General features: G+C 39.1%; 1 protein-coding gene across 2 annotated transcripts in view; it reads right to left on the bottom strand.

Moving 5' to 3' along the window:
* ERC2 (ELKS/RAB6-interacting/CAST family member 2) overlaps positions 1–23,776 on the bottom strand; it is a 406,178-nt gene extending 382,402 nt beyond the window's left edge. The window contains exons 1-2 of one of the 2 annotated variants that reach the window (XM_064723899.1): positions 23,572–23,776; positions 5,838–6,634 (exon numbers count right to left, since the gene is read on the bottom strand). In XM_064723899.1, the coding sequence (XP_064579969.1) occupies positions 5,838–6,491 (654 nt within the window). In that variant the 5' untranslated portion in view covers positions 6,492–6,634; positions 23,572–23,776. The remainder of the gene's footprint in view (positions 1–5,837; positions 6,635–23,571) is intronic. The other variant, XM_064723900.1, reaches the window with a different exon arrangement.
* Positions 23,777–25,794: the final 2,018 nt, after the last annotated feature.

Here is a 25,794-nt window from a genome sequence, read left to right as displayed (position 1 = left end):
CCCATTACACACCGCCCCTCCTCAGCAGAACACTCCTGCTCTTTCAGCCTCTTCCCATTTCACAGCCATTATTATTGGGAATATTATTTAAAAATCCACTGATTTCATTCTTCTTTGCTATTCAGATAATAACCATTTGATCTGTTCCATGTGGTTAAATGCTTCAGCACTTTGTTGCATTAAATAAATAAAGAAGAATATTTTGCACTTACCTATATTGCCACCAATGTACATGAGTTTACATGAGGAAAACAGTGGAAACATGCAAAACAAAGTTAAAATCAACAAGTATGCATGCAGGTCAAGACAAATATTTTTGAAAGCAGAAAACACCAGTACAGTGAAAAACAGAAAACAAGGTGAATGGGTGTGATGAACCTACTGGCTTTATAGAATTATCCTAAACACCTTACAGAAGCTTTCACTGGATGTAAATACTATATTAAAATTTGATGTTGGAAGTATTTTTTCTTGAAGAGACTCATTTAGTAAAAATACAGCCAATTTCTTTTTAAGATTATTAATATGAACACATACCTCAGGTAGTATAGTAAACCACAAGCACAACATTTCCATTCCTCAGATTCCTACCTTTGAGTTGTGTAACCATGAACTTCATTAATATTCACAATAAGCTTCAAAATCCCTGCTGTTTCAGACATTTACACAATAAGATGGGCTGAAAAATATTTGTACCCAAATAATCCTCCTCTGACCACAAGTGGTATAAACAATGCAAGGTCCTTTCCAACCAGTCATCAAGTGCATACTTTCACCCATTAAGGAAGGCAATGCCCATCTATAAACTCACACTAAATACCCAAGTGCTGGCAACTGCCTGCATATTCCACTACAGAGAACCCAGAAGAATTTCAAAGGGCATAAACAAAATATAAAAAAATAAAAATTTTAATAATTTATACCTTAACCTCATCAATATTTTATTAGGAACATATTTTAATTAGTACAGAGAAGGAAAATGCCATTTCAGAATATTTGTCAGTATATTTTCTCTTATTGTTCTTTTTAGATTCTTGTCATGAATCAAAGTGAAAATGAAGAGCACATTGTGAAATAACATTGAGTAGCTACTCAAAGTTCTAAATTCATGAATACACATTCCCTTCTGTACTGATTATTTTATCAGTTCTATTCTGCTAATTGCAGCATCTGAGTTATTCACATTGCTACAGATGGACAAAAGTTACTTGGAGAAACTATTTCAAGAAAATTTTTTATTCAGAACTACAAACCTCAGAGGAACTGCTCACTATCCTTTTCATCTTCTCTCCATCTCATTAATCTGAAGTAAATTCCTGCAGTATCAGGATAGGAACTAAACTTCAAAGATCAAAATCTGTAATGTGTTCTCAAAGAACACATTAAGTCAATTAAAATTACCTGGGTTTTTTTAAGGGAAAAAAGGATCATGCTCACCCATTTATTTCCAATATAACCATGCCATGCCTGTAAATGAGCCACTGTTCATGGCACACAGTGTCCATTTTGTATTGATTATGTATTAAATAATTACATTTTTAAGTAAGTAAAAGTGGCTTATTTTGTGCAACAGGACTTAATATGCATTTTAAAAAAATGTCACAGTGATTCAGTTTTTGCAATGCCATAAAAGCAGCATATAAAATGATAAACATTAATGTATTGTATTAGAAGCAGCTAATCCAAAGCAATAAATTAGTTTTCCCTCTTGGCAGGCAACAACCATGGAAATGAATATTGCTGAATAATCTCTTGTGTCTTCCCAGCACTTCCCACCTCGTGGCCTTCTGCTGTCCACTGAAACCTTCCACACTCACTCTCCTGTACATTACACATTAATAGAAGCTTCTAATCAAGCCAGATGAGAGACAATTACTATTTATCTAGGGGAAAAAAAGCAAAATCTCTGTTTGAGACATTGTAAAAGGATGATTCCAAGATGAAGAACTACTTTAAATAGTTAAAAACATGTAGAGTACTTGCTGCTCCTATGTATACCAACACATATATAAAATAATTTCAGTTATGCTGTGAGAAAATATCACAAAGAACATGAAGAACAAAAGCCAACTAAATGTGGGCTGTGATATCACAATACAGGTGCTGAAAGCATACACTTTCAGACATATAGCAACTTTCAAAAGAAAAACAGGAAAGTCCAAGTTACTGTCCATAAACTTCCGCATAGATCTTCTTCCAAAACGTTTAATTTTATCAATTTTCCTGTTGAAACAGATCCTACCATTTCAAACTAATTCGTTTATTTGGCAAATCTATTTTCATTTATAATCCTACTTTCCAGGATGGTTTTAAGCCTTCCCAATCTTGCCATTATTTGGATGCATAACACATCCATCCTTTAGGACACTGATGAAAGCCTCAAGCACAGGACAGATCCCACTGGAACCTTTTCCAATTTCACTGTCAATCACTGATAATTACCCTTTGACACAGGCTTCCAATCAAACACTTCTCCATGGAGCAGCAATTTCCTGTCATAGGCTTCCCACCAATTCATCAAAGGGAAATCTTTTGAGACAAAGTTTTCCTAACATCAATATGTTGTTACTGTTTTTCCATTATGCATAAGGTGTGTTTTCCTGTCATCCAAGAAAAATCAGATGTCTTTGACATCATTTTTGATAAATCCATATTGGGTGCTAGTTTAAGTTCCAATTTTCCCATCTCTGTATTTAGAAATAGCTGACAATTTTTAAAAGTACAGCTTAAAAATAATTCTTTGGGTTTTGCAATAGTTTTTCAGAAACCACTATAAAAATATGAAACATTTTACTCATTCTCTCATTTCACTTCTTTTTTGGCAGGCAGACTTGCCCTTCTCCAGTCTCCTGGAAGGAGCTCCCAAACTTTGTTCAGAGACCCAGAAATCCGGGCAGGGTCACTTCCATCATGGACTGCCAATGTGAAAACACGTTTTAGTGTTCCAGTGTGAAAAACTCCTTTTTTAAGCAAGTTTTATAAGCCAGTAAACCTGGACACAAGGACAGACTGAACACTTTAGGAGAGATGTGATGGAGCACATCACCTTTTTTGTTCTTTAAAATTACAGCTTTTTAATGATTCTAATTTAAATCAGTTGTTTGCAAGAATCAATAGCCTCCTGAATGAGAGTGACAAACAAGCTGACACAGCCAGCTTGGGCTTCCAAAGCCACTCCTTGAGAAAGGCTCCTCTCCAAATGCTTACAAGAAAAGTAAGCAGCAATTACATAAGAGCATGGGTACTTTTATACACAAATATTTGATTACAAGAGAGGAAATAGCAGAAACACATGGCTGACTCCTAAAACCAACAGAAGACCCCTGGAGTTTTGCTGGGACCTGTGGCTGTGCTTTGTGCTGACTGACACTTCCTGAGCAGCCCAAAGAACAGGTTGATCAGTAAGATAACTGATTTTCCTCATGGTGTTTGGTAATTCAGGGCAGTAAAGACAAAAGCCAAATGCAAAGAAGAATTTTATAAGACTAAGCAAATAGTCAGAGGCTGGCAGATGAAATTCAGGGAGATAAAAGTGGCACACAAGTGAAAATAATCCTACCTTTAAGCATAACAAGCTGGGATCTGAACTGGTTAGAAAGAATGGTGAGGTATTTTTTAGGTATGATAAATATTTCCATTAAGATATTAGCTTAGTACTCAGTAGCAGCAAAAATAAAGGCATCCAAAACTGAAAAAAAACAAACTAATTGCTGGTAATTTCTGTGAGAGAAATACAGAATAAAAGGGCAAACACTACAGCATCAACACCACTCATTTTACACCTTATCAAAAACATAAGATGTTTTGGTCCCCCTTGCCTGAAAAAAAAAATCCCAAACATTTAACAGGTCCGCAAAACATCATGTTAGTGCTTCACAAGGAATTATCACACATGGTAAGATGCTGCTGCCTGGAAAAGAGCTGAGGGAGGGATGTGATGATGGCACTGTAAAGTCCTAAGTGGCACTGAGACTGGCACCAGACATCAATTATTTATTGCTTCTTTCAGTACAAGGAGCAGGAAATCCTTGCAAAAGCAGCCACAGTCTAATGCAAAACCAAATGAAACCAGCAGTTCCTCACAGGTATGTCAGGCTCTAAGAGCCTGTGGACACTGGCATTTTAAACAGGTCCAAAAGAAACTGGCAGAATTTAAAGTTGACTGAGTTATGAAGCACAAAGAAACAGCAGCTGGATCACAAGGAGCACTCTCTGGGGACACCACTGTGTCCTTGGCCTCTCCTGTGAATGTCTGGACACTCAGCAATGGAATAGAGCTACCCAATCTCTGTGCATTATGTTAAATATACACATAGAGCAAAATACATTGCTTTTGTCAGGTTTGCTGTTACAAGAAAATAAGAGTTTGTCAAAAAGATACAACATGAATGAACTCATAACTGAGTTACTAATTTACTTTCCCTCAAGATAAGCAAAGATTATTTTATTATCTATTAAACAGATTTTAGGGGGAAAAATCAAAACAGAATTGTCACTGGTGTGTGACAAAGTCTCTAAACACCAGATTCAAATTGCAAAAGTCAATATAAGATATTAATGTGACATTTCCATGAGAAACACAGAGTCTATTAGGAGAATTCTCCCTTTAAGGTGATACCAACTATCACCATTAAAGTATCCAACCAACAAAGTTTTTGAGAAACAGAACCTCCACCATGCATTTTTTTGTTAATATTGGTTCTGGCAGCATCCTAGTGCATCTGTTATAAATAAATAAACAGCAACTACTATCGTCAGTCTGGACACAAAAGTTATACAAGACAGTAATAAATTAATTCTTGCACTGAATTCCTGATGACAACCCAGTCCGTTTCCTACTTCAGTTTCCCACTGAACTAACTGGTAACAGACTTGCCAGCTCTATAGATATTTAGGTTCATGACATGCCTAAAGGTGGAAAGTTTGCTGAGAAGCTCTAACTGATCACAAACTTGGAAGTAAATTAAAAATCTCTGTTGTTGCTGCCTGCCAGCAAAGAAGTTTAGATTTGGAATCTGGAAGTGAGAGAAACACAGGACTGTGTTTTTGTCTGGAGAAAGTTAACAGATGGTCTAAAAAGGAGCAGCTTTAAAATAAGACCAGAAGCCAAAAAGTGTGTGGAGAAAGCAAGGATAATTTTTTTTAATCTATTCTGTGCTGCTGTTTTGTATGCTTTGTATATGTAGCTGTATATTTGATATAGCAAAGACTCAAATTTTGACTTCACAGATTTATCCATCCAGACTAAAATATCTGAATCTTTCTATAACTTCAGGAAAATTATGTTACAATGTGAATAGAAGTATTTGAAACACATATTTACAAGATACTCATTTACTACAATGCAGGTCTCTGAAATTTTACTGAAAACTTCATTCTGTAATGCAGAACTACAGAAAGCTGAGTATGAGGATTTATCTTCTTTTAACTTTAAAACTATTAACTCCCTGCACAGCTTAAACAAAATATGCCTCTGGATATTTATTTACACTTTTTCAAAAAGGGCTCATTTACCTCTTCAGAAAATGTTGCCAAGACAACATTTAGACAGTTGCAAAAAAAACCCTAGAGAAAGTTTCAAACATAAAAGAAAGGGTAACAACAATTGTTTTATCCATCTAAAATGTGAAGGGATGCTGCATGAAAGAAATTCTAATCTGCATTTGGATTCTTATTCGTGTGCTTTCCTGCAGTTTAGCAGTGAGAAGCTGATATTCCAAGACATAAAATTATTGTGGAAAATATCAAACTTGTGCCAGCACTGAATATGCTACCAAAAGCAAAACATCAAGTGCTTGGTTGTAAATCAACACAAAGAAACCTTCATAATTACTTACCTGATTTTCTTCATGGGAAACTCTCATCTGTTCTTTAAGAACTGACATTCTGGCTGCTTCTTCTTTCCTCAATACTCTCTCCTTCTTTAGCTCAGGACTCCAGAAAGTTTTGATGCTGTTCATAGAGGACCCCAGCTTGCTGTCCTTAATGTCGAGTTCTTTTCTGAGAAGGTCATTCTCCCTCTGTAGATCCTTCAGCTGAGCCTGCAGATCTAACATGGTGCTATCCCTAACCTGTCTCAGCATGGAAGGAACCTGGTGGTGGTGGTGGTGTGAGGATGTGGTCAGCCCTCCGTGCTGGTCGGCGTAAGAAAGGACATCGGTGTGTGACAGCCCGGCAGAAGCGATATTGGGGCTGCTCCCCATGGCTGTGACTCGGCCACCATACACAGCTCGGTTTGTAGCCCTTCCAAGAGTCATTGTGCCCTTTGGGAAAGTAGTAGAAGCCACACCCTCGTGGTCACTCAGGTACATTGGTCCGGATGTTGCATAGGCTGCGTTAAGGGACTGGATGTTCTCCATGGACAGCGTCTTCCCTGCCCCCCCTCCCCCGCTGCTGGTTCTCCTGTGGCCCAGCCGGGGGGACCTGGGCAGCCGGGGGGACCTGGAGGGGCTTCCCTCCAAGTTGCCGATTGTTCTTGCACTCCCATACATTTTTCTTCTGCTTTGAGGTACTGTTTAGTAAGAAACTAGTAACACTAAAGTTGAATGTTCAATTAAGAATTCCGGCTAGAAATACTGGCAGTTTCACTGCATTCTTCCAGTAGGCAAAATCTGGTTTTCCTCCCAAGACAGACCTGAAAAAAAATATTATAAAATTAAGTTTTCATTTTGGAAAATAAATTTACAAGTAATCACCATATAGCAGAAAAACCAACTTCCGAGAGTAATAACTACAAAAATAAAAACTGCTATACATTTTATATTTAGAATTATTAGTTAAAAATGCATTTTCAAACCAATTTCAATCAAAATAAAACACCTAATTTCTGTCTTGCTAGAAAACTTCAGGCTAAAACTTGTTAAACCAAGCTGGAATGAACAACTTGGGCCCAATAACATAACATGCCTTACCTTGTCACTTAAATGACTGACAACATGAAATTTATATAAAGAAAAATATTTATTATTGGCATAAAGAACTACCCTCTTAAAGCCTCCAGAATTCATTCCCAAGGCACAGAGATATAAAGCAATCTTGTTGATTTACTTTTTCAAGTTTTGGCATTTTAACATCACTGTCCACACCTGCCCCTCTTTTCAGCTGTCATGCAGCATTCAAGAGATGATCCCACAACTTGTTCCCCCACAAGACCCTGTGCAGCTTTCCTGCTGCCTCAACTTCAACATATGGACCAATTAAAAAAAAAAATCTCCTCTAATTCTCAAGTGCCAGCCATCCTCTGGCCAAGCAACTCATCAATCCTCTGAGAAATCCATCCCTGTATCTTTCTCGGTGCCTGAAACAGTTCCACAGCTCCTTCATGGACAAATCTCCCATGAGACCAGAGCTGAAGATCACTTTCCTTCCACTGGCTCCTGGCAGATCCTGAGCAAAAGCAACAACAAATCTTCGGAATTGACAGAATTCACCCCACCCTCTTTCTCACTCAATAAAAAAACACAAACAAAACAAAATAAACACTGCATAAAAAACACTACACTGGTGTGGTGAAAAGCAATACTGCTAGCAGGAAATGGCAGTATCAATTTAAACTGTGCACAATAAAATATTTTTAGATACAGCAGATATGATACACGGCCAGGTGGTGGGGTTGGATATAAATTTGTTCATCCTCAGAAGCAGAGGTACAGAATATTTTATCTTCTATCACGTCCATGCTGGTTTTCCTTTTCAGTTTGATAAATCAGTACATTTCTTGCTTAGAGTCACTTAATAAGTTACTTAGCCTTCTGTTTATGTCTCTGATATGTATTTTTAGGTATTTGTTTTGCCTTTTAGAGCTTATTAGTTGTGGTCTCTTTTTTCTCAACTCGTGTAAATTTTTGGAAGTTCTCATCTCATATCAGAGAACACTTATCTTGCTTAGCACTCCAGTGCTCACCACTGAGCTCTACTGAAAAAAGGATCCTCATTCTCTATCCAAAGGCAGGCTAACGTCTCACTGAACTTCTTAAACAATGTTCCAATGCTGATTGAACACTTCCATAAGCCTGGGAAAATTCTGAAAGCAACAGCAAAAGAGAAGCAAAACACCACCAACCAGTGTTATTACCTCCACAGCATTTTCAAATTCTTTTTTATCTCCCTAGAAGTATTCTAATCAAAACAGAGACCTCTGTGCTGTGAACACAAACACACTGATGATACACTTGATTTTCTTACTTTAACAGGCTACTAAGGACAGCTCACAGACCAAAAGCTGAAAATCCTGACTTTACAAATTAAAATGGAGAAACCCTAAGAACTTTAGTTTGTTACCTTCTACAACCTGAATTATACAGGCTGGCTTTCCTACAACCTCAGAAAAAGGCAAGCACACAAAAATATGCCTTTTCAATGTGTGTACTTCTTAAGGATAAAACTGGAGCCTTCCTTTATGGCTGGGAAGTCTCAGACACAGTGGAAGCCAGACACCATTGCTTTATGAAAGAGGGGAGAAAGAGCACCTACATCATTTTCTGCTCTTTACTGCTTCTACATGGAGCCTTCCCAGCTTCAGGAAGATTTACTGTGTGTCTCAGCACATCAGGAACTGGAGACATGAAGAAGCAATACCAGCCTCAGGACCTCAACAATTTCCACACAGATCATCATCTACTGTCTGGAGAAAAAGAGAGAGGAGAGATCCCATCTTCCCACAGAACCAGCTGACAGAGCCATCCCAGCTGAACTGAGAGTGGACAGGTGAGATACAGACAGCTCTATTTTGAAAGGCAAATTTATTTTATATTGCTATTTTAATTAGACAAGGAGGAAGGAATACTAATACCCTCAAGTAATAATTCTTTACCAAAGCTGTAGGTGTTGCAGTAGCCAGGACAAAGAAGTCTCAAAGGTCATATCCCCCTAAAACCTTCTCTGAGAAAAAAAGTCACCCAGCTTCACTCAGTCTGGTAGGGACAGACTGCAGACCCACTACACACATTTTCCTACAAGAATTGAGTTTTAAAATCCAAATCAGATTACTACTACAAAAAATCCAGATGCTCACCTGCTTGGCTCAGTATTTTCTTATTTTAAAGAAATTCCTTTAATGTACATGATGTAAAATTAACCATTATAATTATGAGTTTATTATTCTGCATTGCAAACAAAACTGTATTTTATGCGGATCCTTTTAAGATCCAGAAAATTAAGCATGCATTCTCAGCTGGGGGCAGGAGGGCAGGCACTAAACACTGCCCCATGCTCTCATCAGCCTTGAAAACCCCAGCAGACCTGATACCATTCACGCCAAAGTGCCCCCAACACCTGTTACAACTTGATCTTGCCCCATTCCCCACATTGCTGCCCCACCTGATCTCCTGCATTCTGCACACAGCAACATCACAGGCTCGTGTTACCCACCTGGCTCAAGTCTGACAACTCATTTAATTGTCTTTTACTTCCTATTTTTTGAGAAACCTGGAGCTTAGGATTCTGATGTGGATGCTACTAAAAGATCTCACTCAATTTAGTTTCCAAATCCTTACTTCTACATTGAACATAACTACAGAGTTTGCTTGCAATACTGTGTCCACAGTACCCTCTACGCTCTGATTTTCACTGGTTACACACCCTTACATGCTGAGGGATGATTTAGGCTTTTAGTGTCCCCTCCTGAGGCCTGAATCACCTCGTCAGCAGGAAGTTTGGGTATCAGCCAAATACTTAATAGCTTTGCACAACTACTTGCCAATATTAACATTGAGCCAAGAGCTCAAACATTTGTAAAAGTACCAAAAGCTTTAAGGAAACCTCTTCTGTAGAATTAACCTCCCCAAACAATATATGGCGACAGTTAAATGCAGAAATTATCAATCTGATTCCAAACTGTCTAAAACTGTTTAGTACAATACAATTCCCCACATATAAACCAAAACAAGCAAAATAGGAAAGAAAAAAAAAATAAAGGCGATGTAGAACACAATGCTCATATTTTCTCTGCCAGGACTGCACTTTGAGGCACCACAAAAGGACGGAGATTGACAGAAAAAATCTGTTCCATAAAAACATGTCCTAGCAAACAATGATTTCTTTATTTTGATAACATCTTTTAAATACTCTCATTTAAAACACAACCTCTCCATACACAGAAGACCAGGAGCACGTGTATTAAAAGTAGTGACTAGGAGTCAGAAATATTTCCAGCACTTTCTTTTGGTTTACCTATGTTTTCTACTGCTTTCATAGTGGCACAATACATTCTCACAGCAGAGAATATTCTTTTCTTCACATTTTTTACTATTGGTGCTGATGTAAAAGAAAAAAAAACTAGCAAGCTGATATAAACTAGATACAGAGAATTCAAATCTGTTGTAGAGGAGCCTGCCTTTCTTCATTAATCTGAGTGGGCAGCCTGGCATCTCTTCTTTTAATAAAGTAAAGGAAAAAAAGATAAACACAATGCTCTTTATATGTTGCTAGTACAAGACCAGCACTGTTTCTATTAAAAGGACAAAGTACTCTCTTTTCCTACTTACCAGCCTGACCAAGTAGCTTCTTCTCCCCCACCTTTTTTTAATCCAAAAAAGAAAATAATCCATTTCTTCCTGCTACTCTACTATTCCTTACAAGTTTGAAAAACAAAGCATATATGACAACTTCAAAAGCAACATTTTCATTTAGGTTCCTTACAGTGTCCTGAATCTGCATTTCTTATGTAAATTTAAGTTTTACTACAGTCTGCACACTACATCTTTTTTTACTAGTTAACAGACATTAATTTATGCCCTCTCTTGTAGCTTGTTGTAAAATTACACATATGTATCTGTAAATAAAGTCAGTTCCAAAGCCCGTTTTAATCTTGTGAGCTGCTCATGTCCCTGAGCTCCCATCAGTGCTACATGGAAGAAATGGCATTTATCACCTCACAGGACCAGCTCACATCAGGCCTTTCCTTTCCCTCTCACACAGAAGAAAATAAGAAGGCAAAAGCAGGAGTGGCTGCTTAATATGGCTCTAATGACATATATGGCAAATAAAGTTGTCAGGCATTCTAAAGCTGTCAGGTGCAGTGACAGCAATGAATTCTTGTCATGCAATCAGAGAACTCCACCAATTGAAATATTTGCTCAAAATGCCATATTAAAAATCTTGAAAAGCAAGCAGCTCTGACACCATTATCAGGATTGTCAATTATATTACTCTCAAATATACTTAAGTGAAGGGTCAACAATACATTTTTAACTCTTTTATGCAAGTTTCATGGGTTTAAAACAAGCCTAGTGTTTAAGAAAGGTGCACTTCTTTCCAAGTATTTTACTCTTTATTATAATGTTTGAGACATTGTAATTGTTTTAAAACATAATAGATAGAAGTAGGCGTTAAATAATATAAATAATATCTAAACTCCACCATCTAAACTCCATTATTTTATAACTTTTCTCTGTTGCTCAAACTCCAATTCTTAATGTTTCATCTCTAACACTTCCATTAAAACAATTATTTCCTACAGTCTTGCATGTGACAAGTATCCTGGGGTTTCTAAGACACCCAAGGAAGGTGAGAAATTTCAAATTTGTTTCATTTTATTTTTCTGATGTTATGTAAAATACTAAAGACCTGAAAATGGAACATGGAAAAAAAAAGGCTTCTACAGCCAAGCAAAGGCAGAAGCATCACTTCTAATTTTAATTGTTATGCCAGAGAACACACTGTAACTTTATAAAAAGCTATAGGGCAGCCAATCTGCCAAGTCTGGGAAACACAACCACGAACAGTCTGTAGAAGTTACCTGCCAGTGCTGAGCCTTTCTCCCTCTCCAGTCCCTTCTGATTGAACAGCCACCCCCAGGTGCAGGCATGGTCAGGGTTACCCTTGGTTTACACCACAAAGCACCAGGAGTGGTGTGAGGAGTTCAGAGGTGCAGGGTAAAGCACCTCAGCTGGAACTGCCTGAAGCTCCCAGTCCCACTCTCCATGCCATTGTTGTGCTGCCCATCTGCTCTCTGCAGCTCCCAACACTGGCATTCTATTTTTTATTGATGGGTGGGAGGGTGCTGGTGTGAATCACAAGCAACAAGGGACAGAAACACATAAATTCCAAAACACTGCTTGTCCCTGCTCAGTTTTTTGGTTCTCAGCTTCCCCACACCATAATGACCTTCCTAGGACACGCATATTTCTAAGGACCTGGCAAGCTTTTGGTTTTCCAGAGAAATATTTCCTAGCATTTCAATCCTTGCAGGTGTCTTGTATGCTAAATTCTGCATCCTAGTCTGTATTCATCATGCCTTCCATCCTGCAATTGTTACTCACTTGCCTTTTATTCCCTTCTCAATAAGAATTCTCATTTATCAATGCAAGCCTGCATTTATAAGCTCCAGTATTTTGTGGAGGATTATTGTAAGGCACTTGGTAAATCAGGCAAACAGTACGTTTCATTTAATAACTATTAAAGAAAAACAACAACAATCATATGTCTTGAATTCTTACTAAAATAGTCTCCTTTGGGGAAAAAATAATAGAATGTAAAAGTACACAACATTCTTCAAGATTACTTGAAAGTTATGCCTAATTATTAGCACAGTTATGCTTTGCTTTTGCCAGCATTTACCTAACTGGAATGACTAAATAACTTGCAGAAACACAGTTATAGACTGAATTATCTTTTGAGAAGGCAGAGCTTAAAAATAAGCCTGATTTAATAAAACCTAGAAGTTGACCAGGAAAAGTCTGAAAGACCAGACTTGTTCTGTCATTTCTATGCCATCAATATTTATACAAATTCTTTGAAACCAAAGGCTGCTCAGCTGGTAATATATATATTAAATGTGTAATAAAGACTACATTCCTCTTAGTAAAATAACCTAAGAACTGAAAATAGTGTCACAGGAAATTGACCGAGTTTATAGTTCGACCTGTAAATTTGTCTATTTCCACAATAAGTATGCTTAAAAATAGTCTGTCATTTACAATTATGTCATACTTTTAATTTTAAGATGCATTTATAACTCCTAATGGTTTAGAAACCAACAGAGACACTCCCACACAATGGAGTACTTTCAATTTAATTCAATAAGGCTACTCCCATGCATGTTACTAAACACAGGCTTACACATTTGCAAGACAAAGCTATATTTTTCCTTTTTTGCTACAAAGCTTCCATTCTCTGTAAAAAGGCAACAAAATGGTCACAGGATCAGCTGTTAAGACTACCTATGCAGCCTCCAGCAGTTTCTTAGAATACTTAAATACTGGGATATTTAGCAAGCCTAAATATCCATTCTGCAGTTTACATTTATTTGCTTCTGGAATAGCAGTATGCTTACTCAAACTGCAAAACAAGAAGCATATTTGTGCATTCAGCTTGCTTTGAAACCACCACAGTGTAAAAACCTGTAGAATATCCCTCCTCTGCTGTCTTTGCCCAGATATAAGAGCATGCACGTTCCAGTACCATGCCAAAGGAAAACTGGCTGTGCTTCAGCCACATCAGATCAAAGCTGTCCAAGGAACTCACAGGCTCTGCAAGCAATGCAAGTGATTTAGCAGATTAGCTTTCAATTCATCATAGAATCAGCATCCTGGAACCACTAGAAGACCTTGCACTTCAGGAATTGCCTTTTTATTTATTTATTTATTTATTCACCAAAAGAGTGGGAGAGCTCCCCGAGCACTTGGTGGCTGGCTCATAATTTCACAGCACGGCCCAATCTGCCCCCTTTGGGCTCACACTCAGCTAAGCACAATCACACCAGTTCACAAGTGACATTTCTAAGTCCTCACAGGCATCTGACTTAACATTTGAAGTTGATGACAGATGTTACTGTAACTGTTTCCTTAAGGAAAAACAAATGGCTCGAGCAGATTTCAAACGAGGTCTATAAATGAAAGCTGAGGTACATCATGACTGCCAAGACTCGGCCATCAAAAATAAACTTGCTGTACACAGCAAACCGTCTTCCAGAGGAGCCCCTGAGAGTACCCATTTCTTCCACTGTTATTGCACACAGGTAAACAAAAGGAACTGTGCTTTATTTACCAGGTCATATTTGTCCACTAATCTGAATTGCTCAAAGAACATAAGTGGTAAGAAATGCATTTCAGCAATATATTTTGAGGAAAAGAATGCACTGCAGAAAGCTGTTTAAGTAAAAGCCTCACCATCATAGAAATAACACAGACCTGTGCTGTTTTAGAAATTAAATAATTCAGACACTGCATGTGCCAAGAGATAATGAAATATATATCTGAGCAGATTACCAGTAAATTAATTTTACCAACCATGAAAAGTGTTTAGATAACACTGAAAACTGAAGGGACAGCAGTAAAATTTCCAACAGGCCTCAACTCATATTTGACAAAGAAAAATCAGTTCCTGAGAATTCAAGTACTGTGGCCTCCAAGTCCTGCAATGAAACAATCCAAACATGCCAAACAGTGTAACCACAAGTACAGACATACTAAATCTCCATGAGGCATTGGAATGAAGTGACCAAGATGTGCTCTGTAAACCTCTCAATGCATGGAGAAGATTATGTCCCATTAGTCAGCATCCCAGGTGATGTGAGTTGTTCATTTGGAGGGAAACTGCCCCACACATTACCAATGCTCTGTGCAAAGTTCAGAAATGGCAGAGATTTGTTACATTGCTTTCACTGCCTTCAAAATAAATTGCACATTATATCCAATTAAGCAATCACTACAGACAATGCTTTCTCCAGTGCCTTCCCACCCCAACTCCACAGCACTTCCTGAAACTACAGCACATCATTCCCACACAAACCTATATAATATATATTTATATATTCACACACCACTTCCATCAATCCTTTCATGCCATTCAATGTCCCATGTAATTTCTCACACAATGAGAGTTTAGCATTAAATCACTTGGAAAATGTCCCAGTTTTCCATTTTTGTAGAATTTAGCTGCTAGATTCTACATCTGCACTGTGACTTCAGTTAGAGCAATAGGATAATGAGCAGGACAAACAGTGGGAAGTATTTAAAAAAAAAAACCCACCAAACAGTATTTGCTGCAAGTGGTGTATTCTAACCAAATAAAAAGTACATTGATCATTAAAGAACTAGCCTGAAACATTTCCAGCGAATGCCAGTCTGCAAGACTGTCTTAGAATTAGTTTTTAAGATAATCAGGAAAGCAAATATCACCTTTCAAAAACGTCATCTTAAAATTCACAGAAATGCTGTGGCTTTGCTAAACATCCAAAATGTTAGAGACTCCCACACATCCAATCACGACTTGAAACTGACGTACACCTCAAACTCTTCGACACATTTGTCTGCTTTCCTAAAAGCACAGAAATTCTAGCTCTGCACATCTCCCTCATTATTCTCATTTTAAAGTATAGGGACAACACATCACCTGCCCATTGAGAAGTCTAAATTTCTAATATTATAAAGGAATTCCAAGTTTTTACTTTATTTACTTTTTCCAAGTAAACAGAAATGCTGTAACAGTAATGGAGCCTTATCCAGAGAAGTGCTAAAATATCTCTGCTCCTCCTCTCTCCTTTGGCAGAGCTCAGCACCTGACAGACTGTCCCTGAAAGGAGATGTGGTTCCTAGTTGTTGCCATTACCCCGAAACAAATCCTGGCTACTTAAGATACTCCTAAGCTGGGAATCTGAAAGCCACCATCACTAAATTAATCATAAAAATCCCTGAAATCAACTGCCAAGAAAGCAACAACAAAATTTAAATTCCACAATGCTAATGCATCAGACACCCACATTTGGACATACAAACATTGGATATCCATGCTTAGAAAAGTCCTTGGGCCTCCACAAGGAGTCAACTGCTGCTTTCCAAGGAAACATGGTGGGGATTTGTTTGCATCTTACATCCAAGCAGTAACAAACCAACATCAGTCAATTTCACTTCATTTCAGAAAGACTGTAAGAGATGGTTTCTTTCTATAAACTACTTTACATCTTTAAAAATGGAATAAAACCAAAATACTCCAGAACATTTAACTGATGTTTATGCTGATATGCCTTTGTATTTTCTTAGTGTCAAAGTGTCACTCAGAAAAAGCAGCACTACACAGTTCATTTTCAGAATTTAGTTTCAACTATGACCCTGAAAAAGAACTTACAAAGCCATTTTACTTTCAAATAGCTCCTACCCTTTTGCCAGCACTTAACAGAAAATGTAAGCTAGTCTTAGTGTTGCAAAATATAAGTAAATTGAGGCAAGCTCATCATTCCTAAATAGATATGAGATCACTCAAAAACTAAGACTTAAATCACAAAAATATTTTAACACAATCCTAAACCAAACAAATAAAATATCACAGATAAAAAGGATCACATAATTTTTTTTACAAATCCAGTATCGGAGTAACATTTCCTAGGTGGATCTAAGATTCTCCATATATATATCTTCCAGGCATTAAAAACTAAATTAAACAGATGAAAACAAATGCATCATAGTGGATAAAAATATAATAAACACCCTAAGAGATACAGGTGGGGAAACATATGTGGTCTTTGGAAGCGATACACAGGCTGGTTGCCTCATCCTCTTTGAGGGGTGAACAACCCACTCTTTTTTCTTAGTCATCCTTCAAAGGTCAGTAACAATCATCTTTCTAAAGCAAAAGGAAAAATATCACCTTGAGCATGCTTACACAAAAACACATGCTGAATAAATAATTCTCTAAGTATCACATATATTTGGCGTTCCAAAATGGTTGTATGTGTTCTTTTGGTATTTGGCTGCTAAGGATAAGGCCCACAGCTTTCTTCAGCCTTCAGAGCAGGCAAGGAACAGCAGGAGGGACTGGCATGGATGCTGGATCTCACACTACCATCCACCACAAGTTGACTTGCAGTAGATTAGGAGGAGTTGAAGAAGCACCCACAGGATAAGAGGCCGCGAGATGGGTCTTGTCCAAGTGCTGGCAAACCTCAAGAGCGAGGATAATGAGTATAATAAGGCACCCAAACACTAACCAAGAAATTTCTCAATTCTTAATTTGAAGATCTACCCCACCCTGGGTGTGCTCATAAACACAGCGTGGGGTTTCTCCGTAGTACAGAGATGTAATTTCAACCTGAGCTGGACAGCCATAAACCCCAGGGACTGCCCTTATCTCAACGAGCCTATGGAAGAAATTATGTTCCCTTCACTCACTGGACAAAAAGCCTCTCCTTCCTCCCAGATTCCTCTAGGAAAAGTGAAAATGCTAACTCACCTTGATGCTTTTGAAAGCCATTTTACACAGAGCTTTAAAACAAAAATAACAGCAGTAAAAATGCTTCCTTTAAGGCACTGAGGAGATGTGGAGGCACTTCCACACACAGCCCTTAACACAGTCACCCACGAAGCCAAGGCTCAGACTGCAAGTTTCTTCCATCAAGAAACTAAGAAATCTTTTCCCACAGAAACATATTTCTTAAGGGACCTGGACATACCATTATACACTCTGTGGGCAGAAACAGACCCTTAAAAAAAAAAAAAAAGAGCAGGGGGGGCCCCCTTTTCCTCCTTCTGCTGGGGGAAAGGAGCTAAGGGGGAATGCACTGCTCCAGCACAGGGACCGTGAGGGGACTGCGGCTGAGGGGTTTTATGGCTGGTGGTTGCTTCACCTGAGCTGTGGGAGCGTTCGCCATCCCCCGCCCTTCCACGGGGACAGTCCGAGGAAATCTCCCGGCACAGAGACTGGTTTGAGGTCCCGGTGGGGACAGGCAGCCCTGACACGGCCGCTGCGCGGAGCCAGGCGGCCTTGCTGCCTCAGCCCCGCTGCCGAGCAGGAGGCTGGGAGGGCAGTGCCCGATGTTCCCCCCGCACCGGGCTGGGGAAGGGCCGCAGGAGGGCTCTGCCCGCGCCCCCATCCAGGCTGTGGAGCTCTGCCATTCCCGGGGGAGGGAGAAACGGAGGAGGGCGGCAGCGCATCCCCAGCATCTCCCCTCAGGGCAGGGCGGCGGGGCTGACACTGGGGATCCGCTCCGTCCTCGGCTTGGCGACGGGGAAACCAAGTGCCAGGGGCGAGGCGACTTGATGGAGAGGAACCTCCCTCCCTTCCCCGCCCTCCGAGGAGGGGGAGTCGGAGCGGGGCCTGCGCCCGGCGCGGCTGCCGGGAAGGGGCCGCGTTCGAGGCGGCCGCCCTGAACACGCACGTGGGGCTGAAGGGCCAGGGATGGGAATAAAAACAAATCCCGAACGACAACAGCTAAGTGAAAGCACTGATTTAGAAAGCCGACCAGAAAACTAACCCTTGCAAGTAGGATTCGCCCTCCCCTTGGCTGCACTTATTGGCCGCGCTCGTGTGCAACGAGCTCGTGTCTGCCAATGCCACTGGTCGGCCCGCGTGTCCATCACCACGGGAAGAGCAATTCGCCGCTAAGGGAATAGATTCCCATCCATCCATCCATCACAAGGCTTAGCAGGTAGCCGCCTAGAAATCAATCACACACTAATAAAAAAAAAAAAAAATCCTTCTCCATCAAATTACTACTGTAGTGCTCCCAGGAAAATATCTATTGTATCCTTGGGGAACATAGGCGTGGACTTCATCACATTCATCACTTATCCAGCCTAAAATGATCTTTTATTAAAAAAAAAAAAAAATAAATAAACCCCAGCATCATAAATGAGGGACCCCAGTAAGTATTCATTAATTATATAACTGAAAAATAATACCCTGTTAGCGTCTGTTTCCATTTGCCAGCAACTAGAAGGGAACAGAAATCTTTCACCTTTTTTCCTGACACGGTTTTTAAAACACCAAACATTATCCATTATTTAAGTATAAAGCTAGGAATTTCCAAAACCCATCAATTCTATTCCAGAAAACTTTACCAACAACAATATTTTTAAACACTAGGCACCAAAAAAAAGAAAAAATTTAAAAGCATATTAAAAAATAGAGTCCTATGGCTGCTTTTAATAGAAATTGCAAGAGAGGTTTCTGGTTGACGATTCTGTAGGGAGAGGCACTCTGTTACCAGAATAAGATGTGCACTTGGTCCCATTTATTACAATGTATTTCCAAGGCAATAAAAAAAGCCTATTCTGCAAATTCATCTCCAGATTCAGCTACCAGACAGTTGTGAAAAGCAATACCAGCATTTCCTTAATCACAGTAAATTTACAGCCATGCATCCCAGCCATATTCTTGTTCGAGCTTCTCACCTTTCAAATCATTGCATCTGCCTTCCGTCCTCACATGGATTTTACAACATCACGTTTAGCTGGCATCCCATTTGCGCGGCGGAGGGAGGCGGCAGGGCGAGCCGGAGCCGCGCAATGCCTGCCAGGGGCTGCCGAGGAGGAACCTGCTGCGGCCGGGGGAGGCTCGTGTGCCCCTGTCCCTCGTCGTTCCGTCCCTCAGCGAGTCTCCCTCAGTCAGCTGCGAGCCCGGCTGTCTGGGCTGCGAGTCCCTGACTCAACATTCCCAGCATTCCCGAGGAGCCGGGGCTCCAGCGGCGCGGCGCGGAGCCGCCGGGGGCAGCAGCAGCAGCAGCAGCAGCACACGCACCGCAGCCCGTGATCCCTGCGAGCGGCTGGCCCTGGCCATTCATCGCCAGCCCGCGGGTTCCAGTCCCCACCCAGCCAGCGGCTGCGAGCGTCTTACTCATTGGGAAACAGCCTAAAAATACACCTAGGTCTGCGTAAAACTGCAGAGGATAAATTGCTTTCTCGCCCCTGTTCACCGAAGGCCAGAAATGTTCAAAGGCAGGTGCTTCAGAGCATGATGTCTAAAAAGCCATTGCTACATGCGTGTATTTACAGAATAAACACAGAAATCTGAATCTATGTTTGGGCTTAAGTGTCAAAGAAATTAAGATGACATCCATATTTATTTGTGTTTATTTTTCAAAAAACAGTATGCAGAGGAGAAAAAAACCACAGGTTTAGCTGCTACACAAAGCCTGAAAGCTTCTTCCATAAGAAAACTGCAAACTGTGTTAAAAATTATTCCTGAGATTTTATTGCTTTTTATTAACAGGAGTGAAAGAAACTTCTCTAAACATCACCAGCATCCTAAGAACAGAGGGTTTGTTCCTTTTCTATTTTTCCCTCTTCTCAATTCTTTTTAGTTTAATCGATTTGCATACAATAAGTGATCACCTTTGGTCTTTGGCATCAATGCGCCTTCATACCTTACCCTACACAAAATTTCACAAACATTTTATCAGTCTCCTCCTGATCTCATTGCCATAACAATGATTTTAAGAACAATTTCGGATTTGTAGTTGCTTTAATATAATCTCTATTTTATTTCTGTCTTGCCCACATAGGCATCTATAAATGCCACTATTAAACAGCATTGAGAACAACAGCTTTTATGGAATTACTGTTTAAAAATATATCAAATCAAATTGATTTCAACCAATTGTATTAAAAATTAGTGTAACACTTTATTGCAGTACCTCAATTATCCAAAGCCAGCCGAAATAATAGGCTGTCATAGGAATTTATTTGGAGATGATAGAATGTCATTCCCAGCAGGAGCATAGCAGGTTTGAATTTCCCTAAGAAAGGGACACAATCTTACAGCACCCACCTACTTTAGCTATAATTGCAATAGAGGGCAAATACTTTTTCTGAGTTCAAAGCAATGGAATAACCATGATTAAAATGCAGACTTATTTGAAGACATTTCTGTTCAAGTCGTTTCAAAACCATGAAAAATAGGGACAGAGAAAATCTGTTCCTGAAGAAATTGACAAGAAGGGACGTGGTTTTGTATACAAATAATTTCACTTGATCTGAAAAGCAAAGTAGTCCTCAAGAGTTAGCAAGTCTGCATCTGTAAGAAAACGGATAAGCACTATAAAATGTGGGTCACTACACTGAATGCTTCAGAGCACAAGAAGTGTCCATTTTCAGCTTAGCCCTTAATTTGGATTCAGTGTGAAATAAGAACCTCTTCTAGACCTCAATATTGCTAAATCCAATTCTGTCTCAGTACTGTTAATGATGACAGGACTTTTGTTCTAAGAGGTGTCAGCTGCTGACAGTTTTTTAAACAACATGTCACACCATTCCTGTCTATATGAAAAGACAAGGAACATCAGGTTCTGCCTTATCTTTTTTGTGACTCATTCACTGGCAAAGACTAAGGGCCTTGTGATAGCCAGCAAAAGCCAGAAGTGTCCTGACAGAGGACCAGTGGCCTAAGAATCTTCTTTCCAAGGAATAATCACTGTGGGAAGACAGACAGCTGCCATAAGGCTGCAACAACACTGCAATGAATTGAGCTTGCTGTCATTGAATGAACTTTATAGCAGAGCTCATCACAGCCCATCCCAGAGCTGCAGACCCTCTGCAGGGGAATGGCAGCACTGTATTCTGTGCCAAAGAACAGAATATACCCACCATGAATAAGACCATTGGAGATCTTTGTGTGAAAAAAGTGTTTTGCCAAATTGTACTCAAAAAGACTTGTTAGGAAAATGTGCAGTTTAAGAGAAGGAGGGGAAAAGTAATCAGAATTTTACAGCTAATCTACTTATTGTATTAGTAGAAACAACATCCATGCAAAGAACCTCAGGGTCACATAATCCAAACCCTTCAATAATATTCATTCCTTATGTTCAAGACCATGCTGGAATCCAAATCCAAAGGGTAGGATAATAACAATTGTGTCCTTAAGGCTGAATTCTTTGCAGCTGATGAAAGTTCTCATTTCAGTCTAATCACAGGACCATCTGTGTTGCCCTCAGTGCCATGATGCAGGTGGGTGCCATTAAGCACAAAAAAAGCCAGATCATATAAGTAAACTACCACTTTTTTCTTTTTTATTTATTGTAAGAAGTTCCCATTAACTACTAGATATATCTTTCAACCAACTGTTAGAGGAAAGCAGTCTGTTGTAAAACTTAAACCACTATTTATAATATAAAGTGCCATGTGATGCAGTGTCTAATGTTTGCACTTGTCAACAGTTTCTATCTTCAAATAGATTTTTGGCTAGCAGACTTCAGTTTATTTGTTTTCTACCTTAAAAATGCAGTATATTCACAGTTCTTTCTGCTTTCACGTCAGGAGCTGCGGAAACCCCACTGAAATTAATAGTGGTTTGTTTGGTTTTTTTTTTTTTTAAATTTCAATTAGCCCACATTAAGGCCCTAACCAAGTAAAGTAAATATGAAATACAGATTTTCAAGTCTCTTCCTTTATCTACACTATACTGATCTTGGAAGCAGAAGAGTACAAAACATGCTTATTACAACGATCCTATTTACTTATTCTAAGCATAAATAGTTCAAAATAACATAATGTAGAATGTTACTCACTCTCTTCAATTCCTGTGCATCCCTTCATCCCTTCCCATTTCTTTCTCCTCACCTGTGGTACTAAGACTTTAGCAGCAGCCAGCTCCCTTTCATGTTTTGGTGCAGATGGGTGTTCTTTAGTGCTTAATTTCTTTAAAACTAGAAATAGAAGCTTGGTCCCTGCTGCATAATTCCTAGCAAGCAACTGCAGGAGTGTGCTTTAAAAACCAAGGAAAATGCATTTCAGCTGTAGTCATTGAACCTGGCCCCCCCTATTCCTCTGTGCTTCCCTAACTTGATTTTACACTGAAATGTACAGAACTAAAAAAAGTGGTGATCAGATTCAAGTAAACCCTTGACCCGAAATAAACAAAAAGCTCCAAACAAAAAAAGTAGTTTAAATAAAACTCAATTTCCTCTTGATTTCAGAATGAGGCCCTATCAGTCAAGTCCACAGAAAAGGTGCATTCATCAGTCATTAACTATGGACTGTTCTTTCCTTTCAGTTTCTATACTCACCTGCAGATACCTATCAAACTGAATTACAAAATAGTTTCCACTACATGTTAAGCTTCTGTTTTGCTTTCCTTGTGACATGCCACCCAAGACTGCTATAGTGATTTTAAAAATTATTAGTATAATTTATTTATTATTAATTGCCATGATCACATGCTGTCCAAAGAATGGAAAACTGTTACCTGAATATACCTGAACACAGAGGAGGCCATTGATAAATTCATTTTAATGTATTAAAATGCAAAAAAAAAAACCCAAGGAAAATATACTCTTTTGTAAATACATAATTTAGCAGTTTATTGTGTACTGCACAGCCAATATCTATTCAGGATAGAAATAAAGCTACTCTGGCAGATAGTGTTAACATCATAGTTAGAAGTAGAGCAAAAACACAAAAATAACTTAATAGTAAAAATACCCATCTCACAGAAGATCTCCAGCTTCCACATCTCAAAACAAGGCTATTAATAGGCATTTGCACCAACTCCACAACATGTTTCAGAGAGTTAAAAACAGTTCTTAGGAAAATTCAAATTCCAGGAATTTTTAACAGTATGTAGCAAAGACAGCTTAAACATCTTGAATTAGGGTTAACATTTTAAATTTTATCAATGGCACTTTATTTTCCTGGTTGGAAACCCAGTATTACTGCTACCACCATTGTACACACAAATATGCATGATGTCTGTTATAGAGAATTGCTGCTAAATGAGTGCTGACTAGCAAACTCTCAGATGTTGGTTTGGGTTTTTTTTAATCATTTCAGAGCTAATGTCCAACTAACTTTTCAGTAAGAATTAAGCTTTCAAACGCCAACCTCACTCCTGAAAAGTAAATCCAGACACTAAAATTTTACTTACAAGTGTCATCACGAGGCACTTCATCTGAAGGCAGCTGAGGTTCTCCTCTCACTTCTCAAGCTGCAGAAAACACATCTCCTTCCCCACTTAGATCTCAACCTCCACAGCAAACCTGGCACACACAAACACTGGAACTGCAGGACTATTCACCCCCACCCATCACCTTTTCCCAGCAGAACCACAGGGCAGTTATTCAGTGAGGGACCCTTTCATTGGCAGCACAATCTCCTCCAATTTTAAGCAGCTGAGTACTGGAGCCTGCGGCACTGCCTTAATCACATTCACGTGGTGGCAGGGGAGGACTGGGGCAGAACAGCGCTACCTGAGCTGGGGGAGCTAAACTATATCCACCACTGCAGTCCCCAGTGCAAGCAAATTTCCACAGTGAGCATGGCTCTATTAAATAACCAAGTTCAGGAATCATGTGAAAATAATAAAACTAGTAGCCCTGTATGGCTGCTTTGAAAGTGACACTGAGCCTACAGCTGCTTTCTTCTTTTGTGCTCCTTGTGGATTCTGTTGAGTGTCCAACTGAATAACCAGAAATACAAAACACCTGACCATGGATGGCAACTCCAGCTCCCACAAATGTTCATAATTAGCTAATAACTGACATTACATAGCAGGTATGAGCTTCACACTACTGTTACATTTATAATAAGGTGACTTGATAGTGTTCCATCTGTTACTCTATATAGACACACTGAGACAATTTCTAGACTGTTTTGAGAGGGTAACACATTATATCCACTTTATAATACTTCACAGGATTACACAAAGTACATTTATGGAGAATTAAGTTGGATTTATTTTATATATTAACTTAAACTATTTACAACATGGTTTTATAGATCCTTTTACACATACAGTAATTCACCTCTGCATGCAAACATAAAAAAACCTCCACAAATTCCACAGTAAAAAAAAAAAAAATCTGTGATACAAAGGTTCAGGTTGTCTCAATCTTGAAATCTTCTTCACTACAAAGTCCCAGAGCCTTTAAGAAGAAAACACTTTTCCCGCATCTGTGGTTCATCCAAAACTTTTGTGGTACTATGCAAAAAAAAAAAACAACCTAGATAACACAAGAACATTTGATTTCTACCTGCTAATGTAGGTTTTATTTCATGTACAACCTAAGGCTAGACAAAGAATCCTACGTTTCAGTAACCAAACAGTTGTCACATACTCCATAATCTTCACTGAAGTAACCTTAACTTTGTCTCATTTTACTCACAACAAGATCTCATAACCATTGGATATCCATTTTGTCATTGAGATTGTCAGTGCTGTGACACAGAATAACAAATAGCACAAACAATTCTGACTACTTCATTTAAGTTCTGGTCTTTAAAATTGAAGAAAGATAAAATATAGGCTTTAAAATTGAAGAAAGATTAAATATAGGTTTTAAAATAAAGGCTTTAAAACGTCCTTTCACCATTATTTCTATGTCAATCATCTACTAGGCTGACTTTGTGAAATATCAGGACTTCTCCCACATTTGAGCAAAACTTGGCCACTACTTGAGGATTTGACTTCAAGAGGTTATGTCCCCTTATTGTACCAATTCTAGAACTAAGAGATGATGGTCTTTTTCTCCTTTATCACTTAGAACCAGCCCTGTAAACCATATGAATGCAAGCACATGTAATTAAATTTTTGTAGAACAACTCCTTGGTATAAAGAAGAAATGTCTGAGCATTATCTTGATTTGTGCCTCTGGACTCTCTCAACTCCCAAACCAGCATATTCCCATGAAGAATTCCAGTTGAGAATATGCACAAACTGATGCCAGTTTCCAGAACATCCTTGAGAACTGGGCTGGAGGGAGTTTGTCCAGTCCAAAACATGGGTTTTCTAACAATTCAACAGTTCAGTTTCTGTGCCAAGTGTTTCCTGAACCTGTTTCATTTACTAGCAGAGATGTAACTGTAGGTGAAGTTCCTTCTCTCTGGATGATTGTCTGACTACAAAAGCATCTAATGAATAAGTTCCCCTCAGAACCTGAAATGTGCCTTTAAAGCAAGCCTATTCAGTACTGATGATTGCAGATGAAGCACTTTCCTTAGGGGAGGCTTTAGATCCAGGATTCAACTTGGCAGTGCCTTTTTTGCATTCCTCCCCTGAGAGTTTCTGCTTTCTTCATTGCTCCAATCCCACTTTTACATCCTATTCCACTCATAAAGTTTGCTGATTATCTTTCTAACTAAGAGCAATCTG

This window comes from Zonotrichia leucophrys, chromosome 12 (assembly GCF_028769735.1).
Source record: "Zonotrichia leucophrys gambelii isolate GWCS_2022_RI chromosome 12, RI_Zleu_2.0, whole genome shotgun sequence".
Classification (NCBI taxonomy): Eukaryota; Metazoa; Chordata; class Aves; order Passeriformes; family Passerellidae; genus Zonotrichia; species Zonotrichia leucophrys.
The sequence above is the reverse complement of the archived record's forward strand: the minus strand, read 5'-3'. Positions and strand labels throughout refer to the sequence as shown.